This window comes from Balaenoptera acutorostrata, chromosome 6, assembly GCF_949987535.1.
Source record: "Balaenoptera acutorostrata chromosome 6, mBalAcu1.1, whole genome shotgun sequence".
NCBI lineage: Eukaryota > Metazoa > Chordata > Mammalia > Artiodactyla > Balaenopteridae > Balaenoptera > Balaenoptera acutorostrata.
Window position 1 is genome coordinate 43,457,509 of NC_080069.1, and position 25,572 is coordinate 43,483,080.

General features: G+C 41.9%; 1 protein-coding gene across 1 annotated transcript in view; it reads left to right on the top strand.

Moving 5' to 3' along the window:
- The first annotated feature begins 13,457 nt into the window (after window positions 1–13,457).
- The window catches only part of DCAF12 (DDB1 and CUL4 associated factor 12), a 42,171-nt gene continuing 30,056 nt past the window's right edge, over window positions 13,458–25,572 (top strand). The window contains exons 1-2 of the mRNA XM_007176878.2: window positions 13,458–13,852; window positions 14,939–15,193. Coding sequence (XP_007176940.2) covers window positions 13,775–13,852; window positions 14,939–15,193 — 333 coding nt within the window. The 5' untranslated portion in view covers window positions 13,458–13,774. The remainder of the gene's footprint in view (window positions 13,853–14,938; window positions 15,194–25,572) is intronic.

A 25,572-nucleotide genomic window follows, 5' to 3' on the forward strand; every position in this document is an offset into this window, starting at 1 on the left:
TCTTGTGTCTTCTGTGTGTGTCTTTTTTAAGTACAATTGACTTACAATAATACATTAATTTCAGGTGTACAGCATGGTGATTCAATATTTTTACACATTATGAAATGATCACCATGAGAAATCATTACTATCTGTCACCATACAAAGTTATTACAATATTACTGACTATATTCTGTATGCTGTACACTACATCCCCATGACTTACTTATTTTATAACTGAAAGATTGTACCTCTTAATCTCCCTCACCTATTTCACTCATTCCCCAACCCTCCTCCCCTCTGTCAACCACCTGTTTGTTCTCTGTATCTATGAGTCTGTTCCTGTATTGTTATGTTTGTTCATTGTTTTGTTTTTTAGATTCCACATGTAAGTGAAATCATACAATATTTTTCTTTGTCTGACTTATTTCACTTAGCGTAATACCCTCTACGTCCATCCATGTTGTCACAAATGGCAAAATTTTATTCTTTTTTATGGCTGAGTACTATTCCATTGTGTGTGTGTGTGTGTGTGTGTGTGTGTGTGTGTGTGTGTGTGTACATACATCACATCTCTTTATCCATTCATCCATTGATGGATACCTAGGTTGCTTCCACATCTTGGCTATTGTAAATAATGCTGCAATGAACGTAAGATGCTAATATCTTTTAGAGTTAGTGTTTTTATTTTCTTTGGGAAAATACCCAAGTGGAATTCCTGGAATATATGGTGTCTCTATTTTTAAGTTTTTGAGGTACCTCCATACTATTTTCCATAGTGGCTGCACCAATTTACATTCCCACTAACAGCACATGAGGGTTGTCTTTTCTCCACATCCTCACCGACACTTACTATTTATTATCTTTTTGACAATATCCATCTGACACATGTGAGGCAGTATCTCATTGTGGTGTTTTTTTTTTTTAAACTATAATTTTTGGGGGGGGGCGCTTTTTAAATTTTATTTTTATTTATTTATTTATTTTTGCTGTGTTGGGTCTTCGTTTCTGTGCGAGGGCTTTCTCTAGTTGTGGCAAGTGGGGGCCACTCTTCATTGCGGTGCGCAGGCCTCTCACTATTGCGGCCTTTTTCTTGTTGCGGAGCACAGGCTCCAGACGCGCAGGCTCAGTAGTTGTGGCTCACGGGCCCAGTTGCTCCGTGGCATGTGGGATCTTCCCAGACCAGGGCTCAAACCCATGTCCCCTGCATTGGCAGGCAGATTCTCAACCACTGCGCCACCAGGGAAGCCCTCATTGTGGTTTTGATTTTCATTTCCCTGATGATTAGTGATGTTGACCATATTTTTATGCATCTGTTGACCATCCATATGTCTTCTTTGGAAAAAAAATGCCTATTTGGGTCCTCTGCCTATTTTTTAATCAGATTGTTTTTGTGATGTTGAGTGGTATGAATTCTTTGTATATTTTGGATATTAAACTCTTATCAGATATATTATTTACAAATATATTTTCCCATTTAGTTGGCTGCCTTTTTGCTTTGTTGATAGTTTCTTTCACTGGACAAAAGCTTTTTAGCTTGATGTAGTCCCATTTGTTTATTTCTTATTTTATTTCCCTTGCCTGAGGAGACATATCCAAAAAAACATTACTAAGACTGTTGTCAAAGAGCATACTGCCTATGTTTTCCTCTAGAAGTTTTACGGTGTCAGGTCTTACATTTAAGTCTTTAATCCACTTTGAATTTATTTTTGTTCATAGTGTGAGAGAGTAGTCCAGTTTGATTCTTTTCCACATAACTGTACAGTTTTCCCAACACTATTTACTGAAGAGGCTCTCTTTTTCCCATTGTACATGCCTGCCTCCTTTGTCATAGATTAATTGCCCATATAAGTATGGGTTCATTTCTGGGCTCTCTTTTCTGTTCCATTGATCTATCTGTCTTTGTGTCAGTACCATACTGTTTTGATTACTGTGGGTTTGTTTTATAGTCTGAAGTCAGGGAGCATGATTCCTCTAGCTCTGTTCTTTCTCAAGATTGTTTTGGCTATCTGGAATCTTTTGTGTTTCCAAACAAATTTTAGAATTATTTGTTCTAGTTCTGTGAAAAATGCCATCAGTATTTCAATAAGGATTGCACTGAATCTGTAGATTGCCTTTGGTAATATGGTCATTATAACAATACTAATTCTTCCAATCCATGAGCATCATGTATTTTTCCATTTGTTTGTGTCTTCTTTAATTTCCTTCATTAATGTCCTATCGTTTTCTGAGTACAGGTCTTTTACTTCCTTAGTTAGATTTATTCCTAGGTGTTTTATTCTTTTTGATGTGATAGTAAATGGAATCATTTTCTTAATTTCTCTTTCTGATAATTTGTTGTTAGTGTATAGAAATGCAACTGATTTCTGTATATTAATTTTGTATGCTGCAACTTTACTGAATTCATTTATTCGTTCTGATAGCTTTTTGGTGGTGTCTTTAGGATTTTCTATATAGAGTATCACATCATCTGCAAGCAGTGACAGTTATACTTCTTCATTTCCATTTGGATTTATTTTATTTCTCTGTCTTGTCCAATTTGGATTCTTTCTGTTTCTTTCTCTTCTCTGATTGCTGTGGCTAGGACTTCCAATATTATGTTAAATGAAAGAGGCAAAAGTGGGCACTCTTGTCTTGTTTGTGACCTTAGAGGAAATGCTTTCAGCTTTTCACCATTGAGTATGCTACTAGCTGTAGGTTTGTCATATATGACCTTTATTATGTTGTGGTATATTCCCTCTATACGCCCTCTGTTGAGAGTTATTATCATAAATGGATGTTGAATTTTGTCAAAATCTTTTTCTGCCTCTATTGAGATAATCGTATGATTTTGATTCTTCAGTTAGTTAATGTGATATATCATATTGACTGATTTGCAGATATTGACTGATTTGCAGATATCACATCCCTGGGATAAATCTCACTTGATTATGGTGCATGATCCTTTCAGTGTATTGTTGAATTCAATTTGCCGATTTTTAATGTGGATTTTTGCATCTATGTTCATGAATGACATTAGCCTGAAATTATCTTTTTGTGTAGTGTCTTTAGTTTTGATACCAGGTGATGCTGGCCTCATATCAGTTTTTTAGAATAATTTGAGAAGAATAGGTGTTAACTCTTCTTTAAATGTTTGGTATAATTCACTTGTGAAGCCATCTGGTCCTGTTCTTTTGTTTGTTGGGAGGGTTTTTTTTTTTTTTCTGATTCGGTTTCATTACTGGTAATTGGTCTGTTCATATTTTGTATTTCTTCCTGATTCAATCTTTTTTTAAAAAATAAATTTATTTATTTTATTTATTTACTTTTGGCTGCCTTGGGTCTTTGTTGCTGCATGCAGCCCTTCTTTAGTTGAGGCGAGCGGGGGCTACTCTTTGTTGTGGTGCGTGGGCTTCTCATTGTGGTGGCTTCTCTTGTTGCAGAGCTCTAGGCACGCAGGCTTCAGTAGTTACGGCATGAGGGCTCAGTAGTTGTGGCTCGCAGGCTCTAGAGCACAGGCTCAGTAGTTGTGGTGCGCGGGCTTAGTTGCTCCGCGGCATGTGGGATCTTCCCGGACCAGGGCTCGAACCCGTGTTCCCTGCATTGGCAGGTGGATTCTTAACCACTGCGCCACCAGGGAAGCCCCTGATTCAATCTTGGAAGATTGTTTCTAGGAATTTATCCATTTCTTCTAGGTTGTCCATTTTATTGGCTTATAATTGTAGTAATCTCTTATGATCCTTTGTATTTATATGGTGTCAGTTGCAACCTCTCTTTCATTTCAGTTTTACTGATTTGGGTCCAGTCTGGCTAGAGGTTTATCAATTTTGTTTATCTCTTCAAAGAACCAGTTCCTAGCTTTTTAATCTTTTCTATTATTTTTTTGTCTCTGTTTCATTTATTTCTGCTCTGATATTTATGGTTTCTTTCCTTCTACTTTGGGTTTTATTTGTTCTTCTCTTTCTAGTTCCTTTAGGTGTAAGGTTATATTGTTTATTTGAGATTTTTCTTGTTTCCTGAGGTAGGCTTGTATCACTATAAACTTCCCTCTTAGAATTGCTTTTGCTGCCTCCCATAGATTTTAGGTCATCCATTTTCATTTGTTTCCAGGTATTTTTAAATTTCTTCTTTGATTTCTTCAGTGACCTATTGGTTGTTTAGTAGTATATTGTTTAGCCTCCATGTTATTGTGTTTTTTGCAGTTTCTTTATTATAGTTGATTTCTATTTTCATACTATTGGGTCAGAAAAGATCCTTGATATGATTTCTATCTTTTTAAATTTATTGAGACTTGTTTTGTGGCTTGGCATGTGATCAATTCTGGAAAATGTTCTATGTTCACTTGAAAAGAATGTGTTGTGCTTTCTGATGCTTTTGGATGGAATGGTCTATATATAGGTCTATATAATGTATTAAGTCCATCTGGTTTAATGTGTCATTTAAGGCCAAAAAAATCTTATTGATTTTCTGTCTGGATAATCTGTCCATTGATATAAGTGGGGTGTTAAAGTCCCCTACTCTTGGGACTTCCCTGGTGGCTCAGTGGATAAGACTCCGTGCTCCCAATGCAGGGGACCCAGGTTTGATCCCTGGTCAGGGAACTAGCTCCCACACGCATGCCACAACTAAGGAGTCCGTGTGTCGTAACTAGGGAGTCTGTGAGCCGCAACTAAGGAGCCCTGGAGCCTCAACTAAGGAGGCTGCCTGCCACAACTAAGACCCAGTGCAACCAAATAAATAAATACTTTTTTAAAAAATTTATTTATTTTATTTATTTATTTTTGGCTGCATTGGGTCTTCATTGCTGCATGCATGTTTTCTCTAGTTGCGGAGAGCAGGGGCTACTCTTTGTTGTGGTGTGTGGGCTTCTCATTGCAGTGGCTTCTCTTGTTGCGGAGCACAGGCTCTAGGCGTGTGGGCTCAGTAGTTGTGGCACGCAGGCTCAATAGTTGTGGCTCACGGGCTCTAGAGTGCAGGCTCAGTAGTTGTGGCGCACAGGCTTAGTTGCTCCGCGGCATGCGGCATCTTCCCAGACCAGGGCTCGAACCCATGTCCTCTGCATTGGCAGGTGGATTCTCAACCACTGCACCACCAGCGAAGCCCAATAAATACTTTTTTAAAAAAGTCCCCTACTATTATTGTGTTACTGTCAATTTCTCCCTTTACTTTTGTTAATATTTGCTTTATGTATTTAGGTGGCCCTATGTTAAGTTCAAAAGTTATGGCCATAGTATGTGATAAGTGCTTAGTTAAGATGGAAAAGGCATTAAATATATACAATCAGATATTTTGAGAGAGACCACATTCACATAATTTTTATTATAGTATGTTGTTATAATTGTTCTATTTTATTATTATTCTTGTTTATCTCTTCCTGTGCCTAATTTATAAATTAAACTTTAGCATAAGTATGGATGTACAGGAAAAAAACATAGTATATATAGGGTTCAGTACTATCCACAGTTCAGCCATCCTCTGGGGGTCTTGGAACATATACCCTGTGGATAAGGGGAGACTGCTCTATATCCATAAATGTTTTATTATCCATTTCTTTTTTTAAAAAACCCAGAATACTATTATCAATAACACTTGAAAATAAAAATGAATTGTTAATATTATGAAAAATTTGTACTATGTTAAAACTTTGAGTAGGGCACTTTTAATCCATGTTACCCTACATGAACAGATTTCCAGCTGCCTTTTCTGCTTCCAGACCCTTAAGTTTGGTGTTTTAAAACTCTATGATCAGCACTTCCCTGGCAATCCAGTGGTTAAACCTCTGTGCTCCCACTGCAGGGGGCACAGATTTGATCCCTGGTCAAGGAACTAACATCCCTCATGCTGCTGTGTGTTACAGCAAAACAAACAAACAACAACAAAAACAAACAAACATCAATGATCAATTAGGCAGATATATAGAAATGAGAATAGACACAAGGATCCTTGTTCCAGTTCCAATTCCCTGTTCATTCCGTTCTGCAAGATACACTTGAACTGCCTACTTCATCGGAAACTAGTTTTTTTCACCTATAAATGGGTCTTTCCAATCACAAAGCTAGCTTTTGTATGATCATTTTTTTATTGGCCACCAGCAAACAGAATGAGCGCTGCCTGCTCTAATGAGGTTGGAGGTGAGGATATTAAATAGAAGGTAAGGTAGCTTCAGAAATTTCTTTATCATAATTGCAGCAATTTTCCAACAAGTGCAGCAATTTTCCTGCTGGAAAGACCTTGCCGGTCTTTCTCTATCAATGTACTATACCTAAAAAAATCTGGCCCATGTTGGCTATAGATTTTTGATTTACCTCCTCAACAGAAAGCTCTTCTGAGAACAGTTTATTCAAAGTAGTTGACAATGATAATATGCAGTAGCAGTAATGATAACAATGCTTTGAAATAGATAATACTCATGCTGCTAAAGGGTGCAAACTCTGACATGAACTTTCTGAAGGGCAATGGGACATAATCTATCAAGAGCCTTAAAAATGCTTATACCCATTGACTTAGTACCCTTACTTCTGGGAATTTATCCCATGAAATCAGAGATATGCACAAAGATTTCTCCAGGAGCCTGCATGTTCTCTAAATCAGCATCTAATATTTAGTGCTGTTTCTTCAATATCCAATATTCATAGGTCCAGGAATCAAGGGGTGGAAATAGGAGTGGCACCCTCACTGTTATACCTAGTAATCTACTAGCAAAATGTTTGCTTTCTGTCCTCATGACCTAATGCTCTGCCTGTCTAGAAATCTTAGTTCCAAAGGGAAGAATGCATCTGCTGGGAGATACAACGATTCCATTGAACCAAAGTTAAGACTGCCACCTGGCTAATTTGAGCTCCTCATGCCTCCAATCAACAGGCAAAGAAGGAGTTACTATACTAGCTGGGATGATTGATCCTGATTACCAAGGGAAAGTTGGTCTGCTACTATACAGTGGAGTTATGGAAGATTACATCTGGAATACAGGTGATCTCTTAGGGAGTCTCTTAGTATTACCAGGCCCTGTAATTAAAGCCTATGGAAAACTACAACAACCCAATTCAGGCAGGACTACTTATGACCCAGACTCTTCAGGAATCAAGGTTTAACTCCTCCTACCACAAAATACCACAACCAGCTGAGGTGCTTGCTGAGGGCAAAGGGAGCATGGAATGGGTATTGGAAGAAGCTATTAGCTATGACCACATGACCAGTTGCAGAAACAAGGAGAAGACTGTAAGCTTATGCATAATTCTTCCCTTTTTTGTTCTGAATATGTTTGTGATGTGTATCAAATATCTTTGTTTCTTCCCTCTCTTATCCTCCTATCATATAACATAAGATGCATTAATAAAGTTACCTTTACACCAAAGTATTTCAGTTACAGGATATCAAAGAGAAGAGTGAACATCACCCAGAGATTTTGTGTCCTCTTCTGGGGAAAGAGTTGGTGTATTTTTGGTTGTATGCAGGATAGTTGTATTATGCTAGGCAAAAGTATGATTTTGTTATTGTCCTTATCTGGAGATTAAGTATAGCTTAAGGCGTTAAGTATAGGTGTCAAGTTGACAAGGGGTGGACTGGGATGATTAGTTTTATGTGTCAACTTGGCTAGGCTGTAGTGCAGTTATTTAATCAAACATTAGTCTAGGTGTTGCTGTGGAGGTATTTTGTAGATATGGCCAATATTCTACTTAGTTAACAATACTGTGCTGTACAGTTGAAAGTTACTAAGATAGTAAATCTTAAAAGTTCTCATCACACATAAAGAAAGGTAACTATGTGAGGTGATGGATGTGTTAGTTAACCTTAACTTAATTGTGGTAATCTATAAAGAAAACTGCAGTCTTCCTCCTGGGTTTTTTTTTTTTCCTAACAAGCAATTAACTCAATTCTGACACTATAGTGTCAGATCCCACAGGTTAAGGGCTCAGTCCCTCAAACTGCCCCCTGCTTCAGATGCGAATCACAAGTAGTAGGTCACCAGGTTACCCACAACTTCTGTTCGACTTGGGTACAAATTGGGGGTTCCCATGGCCTCCACTGCCTTGGATTTGATTATTTGCTGGAACAGCTCTCAGAACTCAGGGTAATGCTTACACTTACAATTATTATATAACAAAGGATATGATAAAGAATACAGATAAACAGCCAGATGAAGAGATACATCAAGGTGGTATGGGAGAGGCCTGAGCACAAGAGCTTCTGTCCCTGTAGAGTTGGGAGTGTGTCACCCTCCCAGTGTATGGATGTGTTCACCAACCTGAAGTCCCCTGAACACTATACTATTGGGATTTTTATGGCAGCCTCATCATGGTAAGCATGATCAATTATTAGCTTCATTCCCTCCTCTGGAGAATTGGAGGTGGGAATGAGAATTCCATGCTTCTAATCATGGCTTGGTCTTTCTGGTGACTAGCCTCCCCCAGGAGCCAACCAAGAGTCACCTCATTAAAACAAAAGACATTGCTATCACCCAGAAAATTCCAAGGGATTTAGGAAACCTGTCAGGAAACAGGATCAAAGACTATTAGAACAAAAGATGTTCCTAGTGCTCTTATCACTTAGGAAATTACAGGGTTTTAGGAGCTCTGTGCCAGGAACTAGAGGCAGAGATCAATATATATTTTTCCTATTTTTCACATAATCATTTTGCAGTATTTATGTATATCAAGTCATCATGTTGTACACCTTAAACTTACCATAAGGTTATATGTCAATTATGTTTCAATAAAACCGGAAAAAATTTTTTTCAATTCTACAATCAGTTGATTTTAAGTAATGAAGCTTACCCTTGATAATGTGGGTGGGCCTCATTCAGTCATTTGAAAGCCCTTAAGAGGAAAACAGATTTACCTGAGGAAGAATTTCTGCCTCCAGACTGCCATAACAACTCTTGCCTGAGCGTTTCCAGCTTGCCCTGCAGATTTTGGACTTGCCAGCCTCCACAATCACGTAAGCCAGTTCTCTGAAATAAATCTCTCTCTAATATCTCTCTCTCCCTCTTTCTCTCCTTCTGAGATATATATGTATATATACATATGTAATATTAATATCCTTATATTATATATAAATATATACATATATCCTCTGGTTCTTTTCCTCTAGAGAACTCTGCCAGATACACAGCCTAAAATCCAACAATAGGGAATTCCTTGGCCGTCCAGTGGTTAGGACTCCGCGCTTTCACTGCATGGGGCATGGATTTGATCCCTGGTCGGGGAACTAAGATCCTGCAAGCCACGTGGCCAAAAATAATAATAATAATAAATAAAACAAAATCCAACAATAATTAAAGAGTTAAAGTATGATATATTCTTTCATTCAATTATTTTTCAGCATTAAAAACGATGTTTTCAGAAAATATATAAATAACATGGGGAAGTTCTCATAATATTATGTTAAATTTGAAGAATAGGAGATGGGGCTTCCCTGGCAGTGCAGTGGTTAAGACTCCTCACTTCCAGTGCAGGGGGCACAGGTTTGATCCCTGGTTGGGGAACAAAGATCCCACATGCACCGTGTTGCAGACAAAAAATTAAAAAAAAAAAAAAAAAGAAGAATAAAGAAAGAAAGAATAGGGGAAATTTATGTCTGCAATTTTATTTCAAAAAATAAACACACCCATAGATGGAAGGAAATAAAAAAATATTTATTGCATTTATTTCTTGGTAATGTTTTTTTTTTAAGATTTTTTTTAAAAAATCATTTTTATTTTTGGCTACGTTGGGTCTTCGTTGCTGTGTGCAGGCTTTCTCTACTTGTGGCAAGTGGGGGGGCTACTCTTCATTGAGGTGCGTGGGCTTCTCACTGCTGTGGCTTCTCTCGTTGCGGAGCACGGGCTCTAGGCTCGCAGGCTCTAGAGTGCAGGCTCAGTAGTTGTGGCGCACGGACTTAGTTGCTCCGCAGCATGTGGGATCTTCCCGGATCAGGGTTCGAACCCGTGTCCTCTGCATTGGCAGGCGGACTCTTAACCACTGCACCACCAGGGAAGCCCTTGGTAATTATTTTTTAATTATTTTCTGGAAATTTGCTATTTTTGTTATCAGAACAAAAATGTTATTATGTAATTGCCTGATGATAAGAGAATCCTTGCTCCACTTTGTATGTCATTTTACTTTTTTTTTTTTTATAAATTTACTTATTTTATTTATTTATTTTTGGCTGTGTTGGGTGTTCACTGCTGCACGTGGGCTTTCTCCAGTTGCAGCGAGCGGGGTCTATTCTTTGTTGCAGTGCATGGGTTTATTGCAGTGGCTTCTCATTGCAGAGCACGGGCTCTAGGCGCGCGGGTTTCAGTAGTTGTGGCTCACAGGCTCTAGAGCACAGGCTCAGTAGTTGTGGCGCAGGGGCTTATTTGCTCCGCGGCATGTGGGATCTTCCCCGCCAGGGGCTTGAACCCATGTCCCCTGCATTGGCAGGTGGATTCTCAACCACTGCGCCACCAGGGAAGCCGTACTTTTCTATCAGTAACTGATGCCTACGTGTTTGTTTTTATGCCAAGATTTCCTTGAATTTGAGACAACAGATATAGCTGGTAAAAGATACTTCAATAAAATTGTACATAATATTCTTTTAAAATTCTTACACAACTGCGCCACCAGGAAAGCCCCTAGAATGTTTATTTATTTATTTATTTATTTATTTTTGGCCGTTCCGTGTGGCATGCAGGATCTTAGTTTCCCGACTAGGGATCGAACTTGTGCCCCCTACAGTGGAAGCACGGAGCCCTAACCACTGAACCACCAGGGAATTCCCATAGAATGTTTATTTCTTTATATTGAGGTATAATTACATAAACTGCACAAATCTTAAATGTACAGCTTGATGAAATTTTACATATGTATACACTAGTATAATCACCACCAAGGTCAAGATATAGAAATTTCCAGCACACCAGAAGCCTCCTTGGGTTCTCTTCCCAGCTAGTAACCACCAAAAATAATGACTATTCTGACTTCTATTACTGTGATATTGTGATATAAGAAATATATACATTTGATCATGACACAAGAGCTCCTAAAACTCTTTTCCCAAGTGATAATGGTTAGAGGAGCAGCTCTTATTATTCGTAATAAGTCCCTTTCAACCATACTTGAGTTTATGTTAATGGGGTGACTCAAGATGGGCCCCTAGGTAACTTTAGGATGGCAGCTATTTGCCAGGGGAACCAACCTTGTGATTAGAACATTGGAACTTTCAGCCCCACCCTCTTAACTACCAGGAAGGGGAGAGGGACAGGGGATTGAGTTAATCAATGGCTAATGATTTAATCAATCATGCCTATATAATGGAACCTCCATATAAACCCTAAACTATAGGGTTTGGAGAGCTTCCAAGTTGGTGGACATATCCACGTGCCACGACAGTAGCACACCCCAAACTCCATGGGGACAGAAGTTCCCACGCTCAGGACCCTTCCAGACCTCACTGTATGTACCTCTTCATCTGGCTGTTTATTTGTATCCTTTTTAAAATCCTTTATAATAAACCAGTAATAGTATTTATTTCCGAGTTCAGTGACAAATTACGGCAAATTATCGCACCTGAAGAGGTCATGGGAACCCCAGTTTATCTTTCTTACCATTGACTGACATTTGAACTATTTCCAGTTTAGGGCTATTATGAATAAAGTTGCTATGAATATTTTTGTAAATGCCTTTTGGTGGACATAAACACTCATTTCTGTTGGGTTTACAACCAGAAGTAGAACTGCTCCATCACAAGGTACACATGTTTAGCTTTGGTAGGTACTGCCATAGATTTCTTCCAAATTGTTCCTACCAATTTACACACCCACTAGCAATGTATGAGTTCCAGTCATTCTACCTCCTCACCAATAGTTCATATTATCAGTCTTTTAAAAACAATTGTAAACTTTTAAACTTTCAAATAAATCTTCATTCTATTTTATTTCCACAGAAATGGTGAGCTCTGCTGGAAGGTGCATTCGGAGATAGTTCCTGGGATGTCAAGAGGAAGTGCACCAACCTCGAGGATGAACCTACAGCCTGTGACACTGGCAGAGGAGACCAAGATCCAAGTGCAGCCCAACAAAAACCTAGAGATTCTCAAAGGAATTCCAGACTCTTGTCCAGTGAGCTCCTGGGTCATCCAGGGCATTGTGAGGCAAGACAGAATTGGAACAACAGGCTCAAAAAAGGAAGCTGACCCACTACTGACCCACTCACTGCATGTATGTCTCTAAAGGGATAGGCATGACCAAGTAAGACGGGGCTGCCTTTCCCAAGGTGGCATTAGGGGTTAGTGGCAGTGCTGACTTGGGATGGCGGAGGACACTATCTCAATCTGGTCTTTGGTTCGGCTTGGAAAACAAATCCAAATCTCCTCGTAGGCAGAACTTCAGATGGGCCAACAGAGCTCCCTGGAGGTATGAGGCCTGAAGCCTGAAGGGATCAGTGGGTAAACTGGGCACTACAGCCTGAGGGCCGTCAGCCCCAAGGAAAAGCTTCCTGCTTCCTCAAAGGATTTCTTTGCCTGAGGAAAGGTGGGAGCTGGCACACAAATCCGTACATAATCTTCTGAAAATGGAGGCGAGGGTGATCCTGAAGAAGCCCCCTTGTCTGGTGACCAATGACAGCCCTAATTGGACTGACAAGTTAAAGGCTCCTCTCTTTGTGGTTCAGAATTTCACCCAGTCTGCCCTGATGGAGACGTAACCTGGGCCCCAAGGAAGAGGCAGGCAGTAGCAGTCCCCTGTTCTAGTCCTCACCTTAGGACTGCATGGAAGACGTAAGAAACATAAATTACGGAGGGAGGCCTATTTCATAGAGCACAAAAGACAGTGTGGCCGGCAGGTCACAGGACTCTAAAGGGAGGCGAGGTCCCACACAGCAGCTAAGGAAGAGGTGACTGAGGGGCTGCTGCGATTAGGGCAGCACAGAGGGTCAGGTGGGGGGAGGAGGCCAGCGGAGGGAGAAGACTGGGTGGAAAATGAAGCCTGAGAGCTCCCCAGGAGTGGGGAGAGGGTGGCCTGAGGCCCTGGGGCTGGTGTTGGGGGAACCTGGGCTGACTGTGCCGGGCAGGGCAGGTTCTCTAAAGTGTGAAAGTCTGGACATGCTGGCGTGGATTTCGAGTCGGACACCACCTTGCGGGTTGGGAAAAGGAAGTTAATGCCTCCTCTCACAGTGTCCAGCCCTTGGCGCCTGGGCTCGGTTTCATAGGTTTGGGGAAACGTGCAGTGATCAAAGGGAGATAACCAGCGGTGACTGCGGGGTAAAGGCGTGTTGGGAGGGATTCCTTCCCCGAGCGAGGGTAATCGCCCTCACTTCCGGGTGCCTGCGGATGGGCGGGTGGGGCTCCGAGGTCGGGGGCCAGAACCCAGATTCCTTTGCCCCCAGGTCGCCCACCTCTAGCGGCAGTCAAACGGCCGTTGAAAAAGGGCTGGCGGCCGCTGAGCAACTGCCGCGAACTCTACAGCGAGCCCTAAACCCTGCCCTTCTCTCCGCACTGCATCTCCGTGGCGACGCGCTACGAAGTGCGACTGCGCGAGGATGACGGAGCGCGGGCTAGAGGGAGAGGGTGTTTTGGTTCCAGCCGCTCGCCGTCCTTACCAGACTTGGTCGTCGGAAAGCTTCGGGTTCTTGTCTCCCCTTCCCCTTCCCCTTCCCTTTCCCGCCCCGGTCCTCCCTCCCTCCCTCCTTCCCTTCTGCTTGCCTCCCTTTTTTTCTACTGCCTCCCGGGGTCCGGGCCATTTTCCGGACCGGGCGCACTACGGTGCGCGGCTCCGGGGCCCAGTATATGACCTGCCGTCTTGCTCCCGCTCGCTTCCCCCGCCCCATGTGGCTGCGGGGCCGCGGCGGCGCTGCCCACTATGGCCCGGAAAGCAGTTAGCAGGAAGCGGAAAGCACCCGCCTCGCCGGGAGCTGGGAGCGACGCTCAGGGCCCACAGGTGAGGGCTGAGAGGCCGGGCCCCGGGTGATAAGGCCGAGGCACCCAGAGGATAGGGTTAGCAAATCAGGGAACCGGAACGAGGTCCAAGGTCTTGGGGGGACGGGGGACGGGTGAAGAGCGGAGCCCTGGTCAATAGGATCCGGGCTGGGTCCGCAGGAGTTCACTGGAAAGCAGATAGGGCGCAGGGGTGAGGAGCTAAAGGGGCACGTGAAAACGAGACATATTCCGGGGAGGCCTGCAGCCGGGAACGGGGCTTGAGGAGAAAACAAACTGGGTTTCTGAGGAAGGGAAACCGAAGTCGAGGAGAATCGGGAACAAAACCTCCCGTAAGATACCGGGAGAGACAGTGAAGTCCGCCTTCCTGTGGCCCGGGGAAGGGGAAATGATTGTGTCTCTCACATGGGAATGAGCCTCCCTTTGGATAGCCAAGCTCTGAGCTGGGTCTTTTGGCACTTGGACCCCTAGATGAAACAGCAGTTTCCAGGTATCACTCCTGTCCTGCTCTCTGGGTCTCTTCAGACTCAGATTTCCTGTGCCTCCCACCCCGTTGGTGTTTGATTTTTGGAATTCTGTAACTGCTTGGAGCGTGGACCTGGTCACAGGAAGGCGGCCACTGATAGGGCATCCCTGAAAGACCTGGGACCCCAGTTGGGCTCCTTGGGTTGCACCGTCCATGCTCCACGGGGAGTACAGGCTGAGAGGGAGAAGGGGGCCCATTAAAGATGCAGCCCAGGTCTGTATGTTAATCTCTCTGCCCTTCACTCCCTTCTCTATCAAGGATAGCTTTAAGGTACCTGAATCCTTCACTTATAAAAGGCCTTAGTAAACCTTTCATACTCTTTTCTGCTTTCATTCCTTTCTCTTTCAGCCCTTGTTTTCCATAGGTATCACTAGGAGCAGCATCTTTTCAATGTTTGAAGAGTTAAACTGGACTTCTAGATTGACTTTCCTGTTCCATTGTATTTGTGTTTCTGTTGTATGTAAATCCTGCAGGATGAGTTCTTAGTGATTTCTCTAATACAGTAGGATCCCTTATTCTGACAAAGGTAGCCAAAGCAGTGATTTCTAATTTTGCTTTCCACAGTTTGGCTGGGATCACTCACTTCACAAAAGGAAAAGACTCCCCCCAGTGAAGAGATCCTTAGTGCACTACCTGAAGAACCGAGAAGTCAGGCTACAGAATGAAACCAACTACTCTCGAGTGTTGCATGGTTATGCAGCACAGCAACTTCCCAGCCTCCTGAAGGAGAGAGAGTTTCACCTGGGGACCCTTAATAAAGTGTTTGCATCTCAGTGGCTGAATCATAGGCAAGTGGTGTGTGGCACAAAATGCAACACGGTAAGTTTCTGGGTGGATGTGAACTTTCTCCTAGTTCTGGATATATGGCTCCACGTGCCCTAGAATCTCTCACTGCTGGTCTTCCCCATCAGTTCTTTGGGGGAGGAGATTGCCTTATTCTCCTTTCCATTCCCTCCTATCTGTTCATGACTTCTTCTCTTTTCTATTCCTTTTCCCACTTCCACATTTCTTTTCTGGTAAATCTTCAGAGGAGTCTATTTCTTTAGGCCTCTTGCCATATGGATATGCCACTGCTTCTTGATTTCCTCCCCCCGCCCCCCGTTTTTATGTTGTCTTTTAAGTCAGAGGGCTCAGAGGAAAGAATGATGGTCTGGGCATCATTCAGGATACAGGATAGTGAAAACCTAGGTGTTGTCTGCTAGGCTAAGGGCATATGTAGAAGTATTTAAACTCGTACTTGGGGGCTTCCCTGGTGGCGCAGTGGCTGAGAATCTGCCTGCCAATGCAGGGGACACGGGTTCGAGCCCTGGTCCGGGAAGATCCCACATGCCACGGAGCAACTGGGCCCGTGAGCCACAACTACTGAGCCTGCGCGTCTGGAGCCTGTGCCCCGCAACGGGAGGGGCCGCGATAGTGAAAAGGCCCGCGCACCGCGATGAAGAGCGGCCCCCGCACCGCGATGAAGAGTGGCCCCCACTTGCCGCAACTAGAGAAAGCCCTCACACGAAAACTAAGAGACCCAACACAGTCATAAATAAATAAATAAATAAATAAATAAAAAAAAAGGCTTAACAAAAAAAAAAAAAACAAAAACAAAAAAACTCGTACTTGGCTAAAGATAGGAATAAGACAAACACTCTCTTTTCAGAGGATAGAATCTAAAGATGTATTTCCTATAAGAAAGGGCAGGGACGTATGTTCGGTGGTATATTTCAGGATGTATTGGGTTGGCCAAAACGTTCATTCGGGTTTTTCCATAAGATTTTATGAAAGACCCAAACAAACATTTTGGCCAACCCAATAAATGTTTGGTCTTTGCAAAGTAGCCTTCTGAAAAGGATTCAGTAGCAAGAAAAATTGAATATGACATGAGTAAGAGAGTATTTTTACGTAGAATGACTTAGAAGATAGTTATAAGTGAATGAAGGGGAAATTTTATCAGTAAATTTAACCAGAACAATTAAAGGCATGGATAAAATGTCAATCCATGATTGGATATTGTGGATATGATTGGAACAGAAGAGCACAAATAGCATGATGTCAGAGGAATGGCAAGTGAGAAAAGACAGGGCCTGCAGGTGGAAAGTGATCTTTTTTTTTTTTTTTAATAAATTTGTTTATTTATTTTTGGCTGCTTTGGGTCTTTGTTGCTGTGCGCGGGCTTTCTCTAGTTGCGGTGAGTGGGGGCTACTCTTTCATTGTGGTGCACAGGCTTCTCATTGCGGTGGCTTCTCTTGTTGCGGAGCACGGGCTGTAGGCACACGGGCTTCAGTAGTTGTGGCACACGGGCTCAGTAGTTGTGGCTCATGGGATTAGTTGCTCTGCGGCATGTGGGATCTTCCCGGGCCAGGGCTTGAACCCGTGTCCCCTGCATTGGCAGGTGGATTCTTTTTTTTTTTTTTTTTTTTTATTTTTTGGCAGGTGGATTCTTAACCACTGCACCACGAGGGAAGCCCTGGGAAGTGATTCTGATTAACATGTGAGAAAAGATCAAATGTAGGTCCAGCTGCTCTCTGTTTTCACCTCACCCTGGGTGAATAGACAAGAAATGTCATAATGGCTGGGTGAATTTACCCTGGACAGAAACACATCTTGGATTAATTGAAAGAGAAGATGGCTCTAGATCAAGAAAGTCTTAAGTACTAGGAGAAGTATTTGTTTATAAAGGACATAGGCAAAGATTTAAACATGAGTTTTAAGGAACGATATAATACCATGGTGGTTGAGGCCAAGCTTTCATTTCCTCTTTTGTTGACGGTTGCTTGTTATAAAGCAACCTTTATAACAACCGGGCACCGCGGGTGGCCTTTCAAAACTAAATAGTGGTGGCAAGCTCCTACAAAACTTCCTTTTCCTAGTCTCTCAGGTCACTACTCTTGGTTTAAGAGAACTGTCATCGTTGTCACTTGGAGCAGAAAGAGTCTTCCATTTAGAGGAATTCATTTAACACCCCATACCCATACAAACCATCATAGTGTTTTGCCCAGCAAATGTTGCTGAATTTTGAACTGAATTAATCATCGTAGTCTCCTGCTTCTTGAATTTATTGACCCTCTTTTTTTTTTTTTTTTTTATTAATTAATTAATTTATTTATTTATTTATGGCTGTGTTGGGTCTTCGCTTCTGCGCGAGGGCTTTCTCCAGTTGCGGCAAGCGGGGTCCACTCTTCATCGCGGTGCGCGGGCCTGTCACTATCGCGGCCTCTCTTGTTGCGGAGCACGGGCTCCAGACGCGCAGGCTCAGTAGTTGTGGCTCACGGGCCTAGTTGCTCCGTGGCATGTGGGATCTTCCCAGACCAGGGCTCGAACCCGTGTCCCCTGCATTGGCAGGCGGATTCTCAACCACTGCGCCACCAGGGAAGCCCCTATTGACCCTCTTTTGAAGGTGAGAATAATGTTGAGTAATAACCTACTCTTGATACGTGCCTCTTTCTGTCTTCGTTTCCTCATGACTTAAAGTGTTTAAGTGGAGTCTTGCTTTCTTTTCTTTTTATAATTAGTGTTTTTCTTTGCTTAGCTTTCAGAACCAAAATTGGGAACCAAGAACAGTGTTCTTCTCTGAACTTTGTGATATTTGGCAAATGATTCTCTTATCTGTGCCTTTGTTTTCCCATCTGTAAAATGCGAGTGCTGAGAAGGTAGCTGTATACATCTTGGGAAATATTTCAAGTTAGCAATATCTTACTTGTTCAGAAATAGTAGTGGTGATAATGAATCCAAAGCCTTTTCCAATGCTCTTGGCACTCCCTGGGACTTCCCTCAGTTTAAAAGGAAAATTACTTAAATAGTTAGCACTATCTTTGGATAATATCTGAAGAGTTTGGGGAGGGAGGAGTTCATGTTGGATTCTCAATAGTAAATTAAGTTTTGATGTATTGAAATTTTACCATCAGTGAAATGATTTAAGTGTATTCAGTTGGAAAGGTATACCACAACTATTTATATTCTAAAATAATCTTTTAATATGTATCTGCAGGTTAGAAGCGCTTTTTGTCTTGGCTGCTGTTGGTATTCATGAGCGTTTAACTAAGTGTACACAGATGCTGAAAAGTTAGGCCATTTCCAAGTTAACTGACTTGGGACTATAGTATAGAAACATTTGCTGAGGCAGTGGGTCATCCTCTGTGAAAAAAGCAGTAGAGGTTTTGTAAATTATTCTGTAGCTTGATTGGTGGGGTGGGAATTTCCCTGTGCTATGGGCTAACACTCAAACTAGGGGCAGTCCATTCAACCTCTCTGAATTCCCTGGGCCTAATAAGCACAGGAATAAGATTGCTAGCCTATTTTTTTTGCTTTTTTTTTTTGCCACACCACACAGCTTGCAGGATCTTAGTTCCCCGACCAGGGATCGAACCCATGCCCCCTGCATTGGAAGCTCGGAGTCCTAACCACTGAACTGCCAGGGAATTCCCCAGCCTATGTTTTAATTATTAACAACATTACAACACTCATATTTTTACTAAATTATTTAAAGAAGGAGAGGTAGTATAACCTTAATTGAAGTATGGGTTTGGGAACCAGGATGGGTAGGTATATTTTCCCGGTTTAGTGTTACAAACTCAGGTTATGTACAGAGCCATACAGAAAAGCTAAATAAGAGAAGCTTGCCAGAAGAACGTTTGAAACAAAAGAACATTTGAAGAGAAAATGTTTAGTTTATGCTTTCAATCAGTTGAAGTTTGAGAGGGGGTAAAGATAGAAGTTAGTGGTTTAGGATTCACATATGTATAAGGGATTATTAAAATTGTTCTATTACCATGGAGAGAGGGTAGAGAAGTTCTCGGGTTCCATAAACCTTCCCTAAAATTGCAAAAATATCATTAGATGTATATTTTCTGAGCATGATGTGGGAGGGTGGTGTAGGGGAGCAGTCCATAGATTTCATTACATTTTCGGAGGGAGTATTGTGAGCCAAAAATGGGTAAGAACCATTGATATTGACAGAGAGGTTAAGAACAGAACCTTGGAGAACACCTACATTTATGGTGCAGGAAGATCTGCTACAGGGGGAGCAGGGAGGTCAGAGGAAAACCAGGAGAGTACCAAAAACAATTCAAGAAAGTGGATATTTTGAGAGGGGTTGGTTTGGGAAGGATGGTGATAGGCAGAGTGATAATGTGTGCAGAGTCGAGGTTTTTAATTTTAGACATGAACTCTTATTTCCCATTTTTTGACTTTCAGGGACTCACTCACCTATAATAGATAAAATTGCTCCTTGCAGCTAGGGTGAACCTCCACCACAGGGAACCATGAAGCCTCTCAGTAAGAGGGTGTTAGAAAGGATTTACAAGGGTGATTTGGGGAAAGGCTTAAGTAAATAGGATTTTCACAGGAAAATCTCCTATGGAATTATTTTCAGCAAGACCCCAAAGCCTAAGTGATAGTACCAGGCTAACTCCTGTTGCCAGAGCTGCTTTTATCTTTCTCACCAACTCCCAAAGTAATGATCAGAGGTATACTGCTGACTTCACAGGTAGGCTTGGTAGATCACAATGAAGCAGACAAGATGAGGCTTGGGCTGCAATTTGCTGCCAGATGAGAGGAAGAAGCACTTGGAGAAGCCTAGTTTTGGGGGTGGGGTGGAATAGTAGTTACCAGGGTTGAGAAAATAGCTATAATATTATAAACTTGAGTTTACATATTCAAATTCCTGAAATTCTTAACCACTGCGCCACCAGGGAAGCCCCTGACTGGATTTTTTATTCATTCCTCCTTGTATTACTATTTTATTTTCCCAGTGGGGTTACAGCCCTTTAGAAAATGCTTTAAAATGCTTGCAGAATTCCTTGGGTTTCGCCAAGTGTACATCTCAGGTTAACAGCATTCTTTTTTTTTTTTTAATTTAATTTTATTTTTTATACAGCAGGTTCTTATTAGTTCTCTACTTTATACATATTGGTGTATACATGTCAGCCCCAATCTCCCAACTCATCTCAGCACATCCCCCCCACCCGACCCCACCCCGCTTTCCCCCCTTGGTGTCCATACGATTGTTCTCTACATCTGTGTCTCTATTTCTGCCTTGCAAACCGGTTCACCTGTACCATTTTTCTAGGTTCCACGTATATACGTTAATATACCATATTTGTTTTTCTCTTTCTGACTTACTTCACTCTCTATGACAGTCTCTAGATCCATCCACGTCTCTACAAATGACCCAATTTCGTTCCTTTTTATGGCTGAGTAATATTCCATTGTATATATGTACCACATCTTCTTTATTCATTCGTCCTTCGATGGGGATTTAGGTTGCTTCCATGAGCTGGCTCTTGTAAATAGTGCTGCAGTGAACATTGGGGTGCATGTGTCTTTTTGAATTATTATGGTTTTCTCTGGGTATATGGCCAGTATTGGGATTGCTGGGTCATATGGTAATTCTATTTTTAGTTTTTTAAGGAACCTCCATACTGTTCTCCATAGTGGCTGTATCAATTTACATTCCCACCAACAGTACAAGAGGGTTCCCTTTTCTCCACACCCTCTCCAGCTTTTGTTGTTTGTAGATTTTCTGATGATGCCCATTCTGACTGGTGTGAGGTGATACCTCATTGTAGTTTTGATTTGCATTTCTCTAATAATTAGTGATGTTGAGCAGCTTTTCATGTATTTGTTGGCCATCTGTATGTCTTCTTTGGAGAAATGGCTATTTAGGTCTTCTGCCCTTTTTTTTAATATAAATTTATTTTATTTATTTATTTTTATTTTTGGCTGCGTTGGGTCTTCGTTGCTGTGCTCCGGCTTTCTCTAGTTGCGGCGAGCAGGGGCTACTCTTCATTGTGGTGTGGGGGCTTCTCATTGTGGTGGCTTCTCTTGTTGTGGAGCACAGGCTCTAGGCACTCGGGCTTCAGTAGTTGTGGCTCGAGGGCTCTAGAGTGCAGGCTCAGTAGTTGCGGTGCATTGGCTTAGTTGCTCCACGGCATGTGGGATCTTCCTGGACCAGGTCTGAAACCCATGTCCCCTGTATTGGCAGGCAGGTTCTTAACCACTGTGCCACCAGGGAAGCCCTCTGCCCATTTTTTGACAGGGTTGTTTGTTTTTTTAATATTGAGCTGCATAAGCTGTTTATATATTTTAGAGATTAATCCTTTGTCAACAGCATTCTTATCTGTATGATCCTTCTATATTTTGTAGTTAGGATATTAGCCTGCTAGTTAGGTTTTAGTTTTTTAAATGGCATATGGTTATTCTTTGTCTAGTAAGACATGTTCACAGTTATCCCAGAATTAGTCTTTATCTTATTTTGAGAATATTTGACTCTTTTGAGAGGAAGATTTTAGATGTGGAAGTGATAGAATTGCTATCTTGGCAAGTTCATTCTGCTGGGCACATGTGCAGAAGTGTTTGTAGCTTGAAAATCATTGTGTAAATGCTTCAAAAAGTCTAAAGTACTATGTCAAGTTAATTGATGTTATAAGGCTTTAGGAAGAGGAGCAGTAGGAATAAGTTTATGCCTCTTATATGTGATGGTGCTAGAGTTGGCTGCCCTTTTCTGACTTGTCTTCATCTTGAGAAGGCCTTGCTTGGATTAACGCAGGTATGGGCTCCAGGAGTCCTATTTCATGTAGTGTGTTGCAGACTTTAGTCACCCTCTGTATGTGAGGGAATTAATGGTCAAGAATGTTAGGGCGTGACCCATGTACTTATGATCAGTTAATCTATAGCAAGAGAGACAGGAATATACAATGGACAGAGGACAGTCTCTTCAATGAAAATTGGTGCTGGGAAAACTGGACAGCTACTTGTAAAAGAATGACATTAGAACATTTTCTCATACCATGTACAAAAATAAACTCAAAATGGATTAAAGTCCTAAGTTTGAGATTGGAAACCATCAAACACCTAGAAGAAAATATAGGCAGAAAACTCTGACATAAATCATAGCAGTATTTTTTTGGTATATCTCCTAAGAGAAAAGAAAAAAAGCATAATAAGCAAATGGGACCCAATTAAAAGCTTTTGCACAGCAAAGGAAAGCATCCACAAAATGAGAAGACAACATACTGAATGAGAGAAAATATTCGCAAGTGATATAAACAATAAGGGGTTAATACCCCAAATATATAAACAGTTTATACAACTCAATATCAGAAGAACAAACAACCTGATTAAAAATTGGGCAGGGGGCTTCTCTGGTGGCGCAGTGGTTAAGAATCCGCCTGCCAATGCAGGGGACACGGGTTCGAGCCCTGGTCCGGGAAGATCCCACATGCAGCAGAGCAGCTAAGCCCATGCACCACAGCTACTGAGCCTGCACTCTAGAGCCCTCGAGCCACAACTACTGAAGCCCGAGTGCCTAGAGCCTGTGCTCCGCAACAAGAGAAGCCACCACAATGAGAAGCCTGTGCACCACAATGAAAGAGTAGCCCCCACTCACCGCAACTAGAGAAAGCCCGGGCACAGCAACAAAGATCCAACGCAGCCAAAAACAAAATAAATAAAATAAATAAATAAATTTATTAAAAAAAAAATTGGGCAGACGGCCTGAATAGACACTTTTTCAAAGAAGACATATACATGACCAACAGGCACATGAAAAAATGCTCAGTATCCCTAGTCATCAGAGAAATGCAAATCAAAACCACAGTGAGGTATCACTTCACACCTCTTAGAATGGCTATTATCAAAAAGACCACAAACAACAAATGTTGGTGAGGATGTGGAGAAAAGAGACCCCTTGTATGCTGTTGGTGGGAATGTAAATTGGTGCAGCCACTATGGAAAACAGCATGGAGGTTCCTCAAAAAACTAAAAATAGAACTACTATATAATCCAGCAATTCCACTCCTGGGTATATAGCCAAAGAAAAAGAAAGCAAAAACTCTAATTCAAAAAGATAACGTGCACCCTAATGTTCATAGCAGCATTATTTACAATTGCCAAGATATACTTACATATATATACATACACTTGCAGACAACAGTGGAATACTCCTCAACCGTAAGAAATGAAATTTTGCCATTTGTGACAACATGGGTGGACCTGGAGGGTATTATGCTTAGTGTAATAAGTTAGAGAAAGATAAATACTGTATGTTATCACTTATATGTGGAATTTAAAAAATAAAACGAATGTATATACAAAACGGAAACTGACTCACAGATACAAAGAATAAACTAGTGGTTTCCAGTGGGGAGAGGGAAGGGGGGAGGGGCAAGATAGAGGTAGGGGATTAAGAGATACCAACTACTATGTATAAAATAAATAAGCTACAAGGATATATTGTACAACACAGGGAATATAGCCAATATTTTATAACAACTTTAAATGGAGTATAAGCCATAAAAATTTTGAATCATTATGTTGTACACCTGAAATGAATATAATATTGTAAATTAGCTATATACTTCGATAAAAATTTAAAAATTAAAAAAAAAGGTTAGGGCCTGAACAGCAGTCCTGTGGAAGGATTCAAGAATTTTAGGGCAGCTTTTCTCAACAAGAATGTTGATGGTGTTTTGGTGGTTTCTTCCTTCTCTGGGACTTTACCTCATATTGCTGGAGATATCACATTCTTGGCTTCTGCTCCATAGATGCCAGCAGTCCCCCTCTACCCTGCACCCTCAGTTATTGTGACAATCAGGCACATGCACGTGTACACGCAGGCACACGCACGTGTACACGCAGGCACACATGCATGCGTTTTCAAACATTGTGCCCTCAGTTGACAACCACCTCAGAGCTTGAGGCGGGCAGTTTTTCTCTTAAGTGATCTGAGCCCTTTATTTCAGGTATAGTCTGTTGGAAGCTTGGGACGTTGGAGAATGAGCATAGGAGTAACATAGTGACTCTTGCGCTCCAGGCTTTTTTTTCTAGCAGGATCCTTGATAGACATTACAGTCAGAGAAAAAGGTCTTCTCAAGCTGACACATGGACGTTTTTTCTTTTGGAATGGGAGCAGTGCCCGGTTCTGGTTCAAGATGAATGAGAGTTTTTCCTGGTGATATCTAGGAGTATTGCTTTTTAGCTTGACCTTAAGCAGGATTCTTCGTATATTTCCTGGTCTAGGAGATAAAAGGAAGAAACTGACCCAAAATTGGCAACTGGGTTCAATCCAGGATTATGGTTGGACTGCAACATTCGGCTTCTTTTTTTTTTTTTTTAATTAATTAATTTATTTCTGGCTGCGTTGGGTCTTCATTGCTGCGCGCGGGCTTTCTCTAGTTGTGGCAAGTGGGGGCTACTCTTCATTGCGGTGCATGGGCTTCTCATTGCAGTGGCTTCTCTTGTTGCAGAGCACGGGCTCTAGGCACATGGGCTCAGTAGCTGTGGCTCGCGGGCTCTAGAGTGCAGGCTCAGTAGTTGTGGCGCACGGGCTTAGTTGGTCCACAGCATGTGGGATCTTCCCAGACCAGGGCTCGAATCCATGTCCCCTGCATTGGCAGGTGGATTCTTAACCACTGCGCCACCAGGGAAGTCCCAACATTCAGCTTCTTAAACTGCTGATTCCACTTGAATGCCCTTATATGCCTTTGGATCCTTGGAGGCCATCAGTCCCTCTCACATGTTAGGTGGGGATGTTTTCATCAGGACAGTTTTCGAATGTGAGAAGAAATGGAGTAATATTTCTGCATTTCATTGGCTAGAATGTAGTGGGACAACTTTGTGGTTTGTGTCTGCTTTTACTAAATTTATAACCATTTATTGAGTTTCTCCCATGTATGGCAAGACACTGCTTCATGTGGGGTTGCAGTGATATAGAAGCAAATCTCAGACAGAGCTGGAAGGGACTGTGACCGCTGGCCTCCACTTTTTCTTTTAGAGTTGAAGAAACAGACCCAAAGGGAGAAAAGTTATTTGCCTGATATTCTATAATGAGTTAAGTTTGGGTCCTAATTTTCCTTATTCCTTGTCAGAATTCTTTATGTTATGACAAGTACTCCTCAAACTTTCACTGCAATAACCCTAATGGCAGAGGACTGCCTGACCTCTGCTTAGCTTGGCTGGGATACAATACATAGCTGCGTGCAAAGTTAATAACAACATAGATGCCTCATTAGAAGCGCCAACCAGGAGTGCTCCCGGGAGGAAGTCATTCCTAGCTAGGGTATTCAGAGAGGATTTCCTAGAGGAGGAAGAGGCTTCAACGATGGGAAGGAAGCAAGGATGTCCATTCCATAGCAGAGTCAGGAATATACAAGGAATGTTGAGCGACTCTGGATAGACCCATTTGGCTGATGCTGGGCAGAAACAAGGGAGAG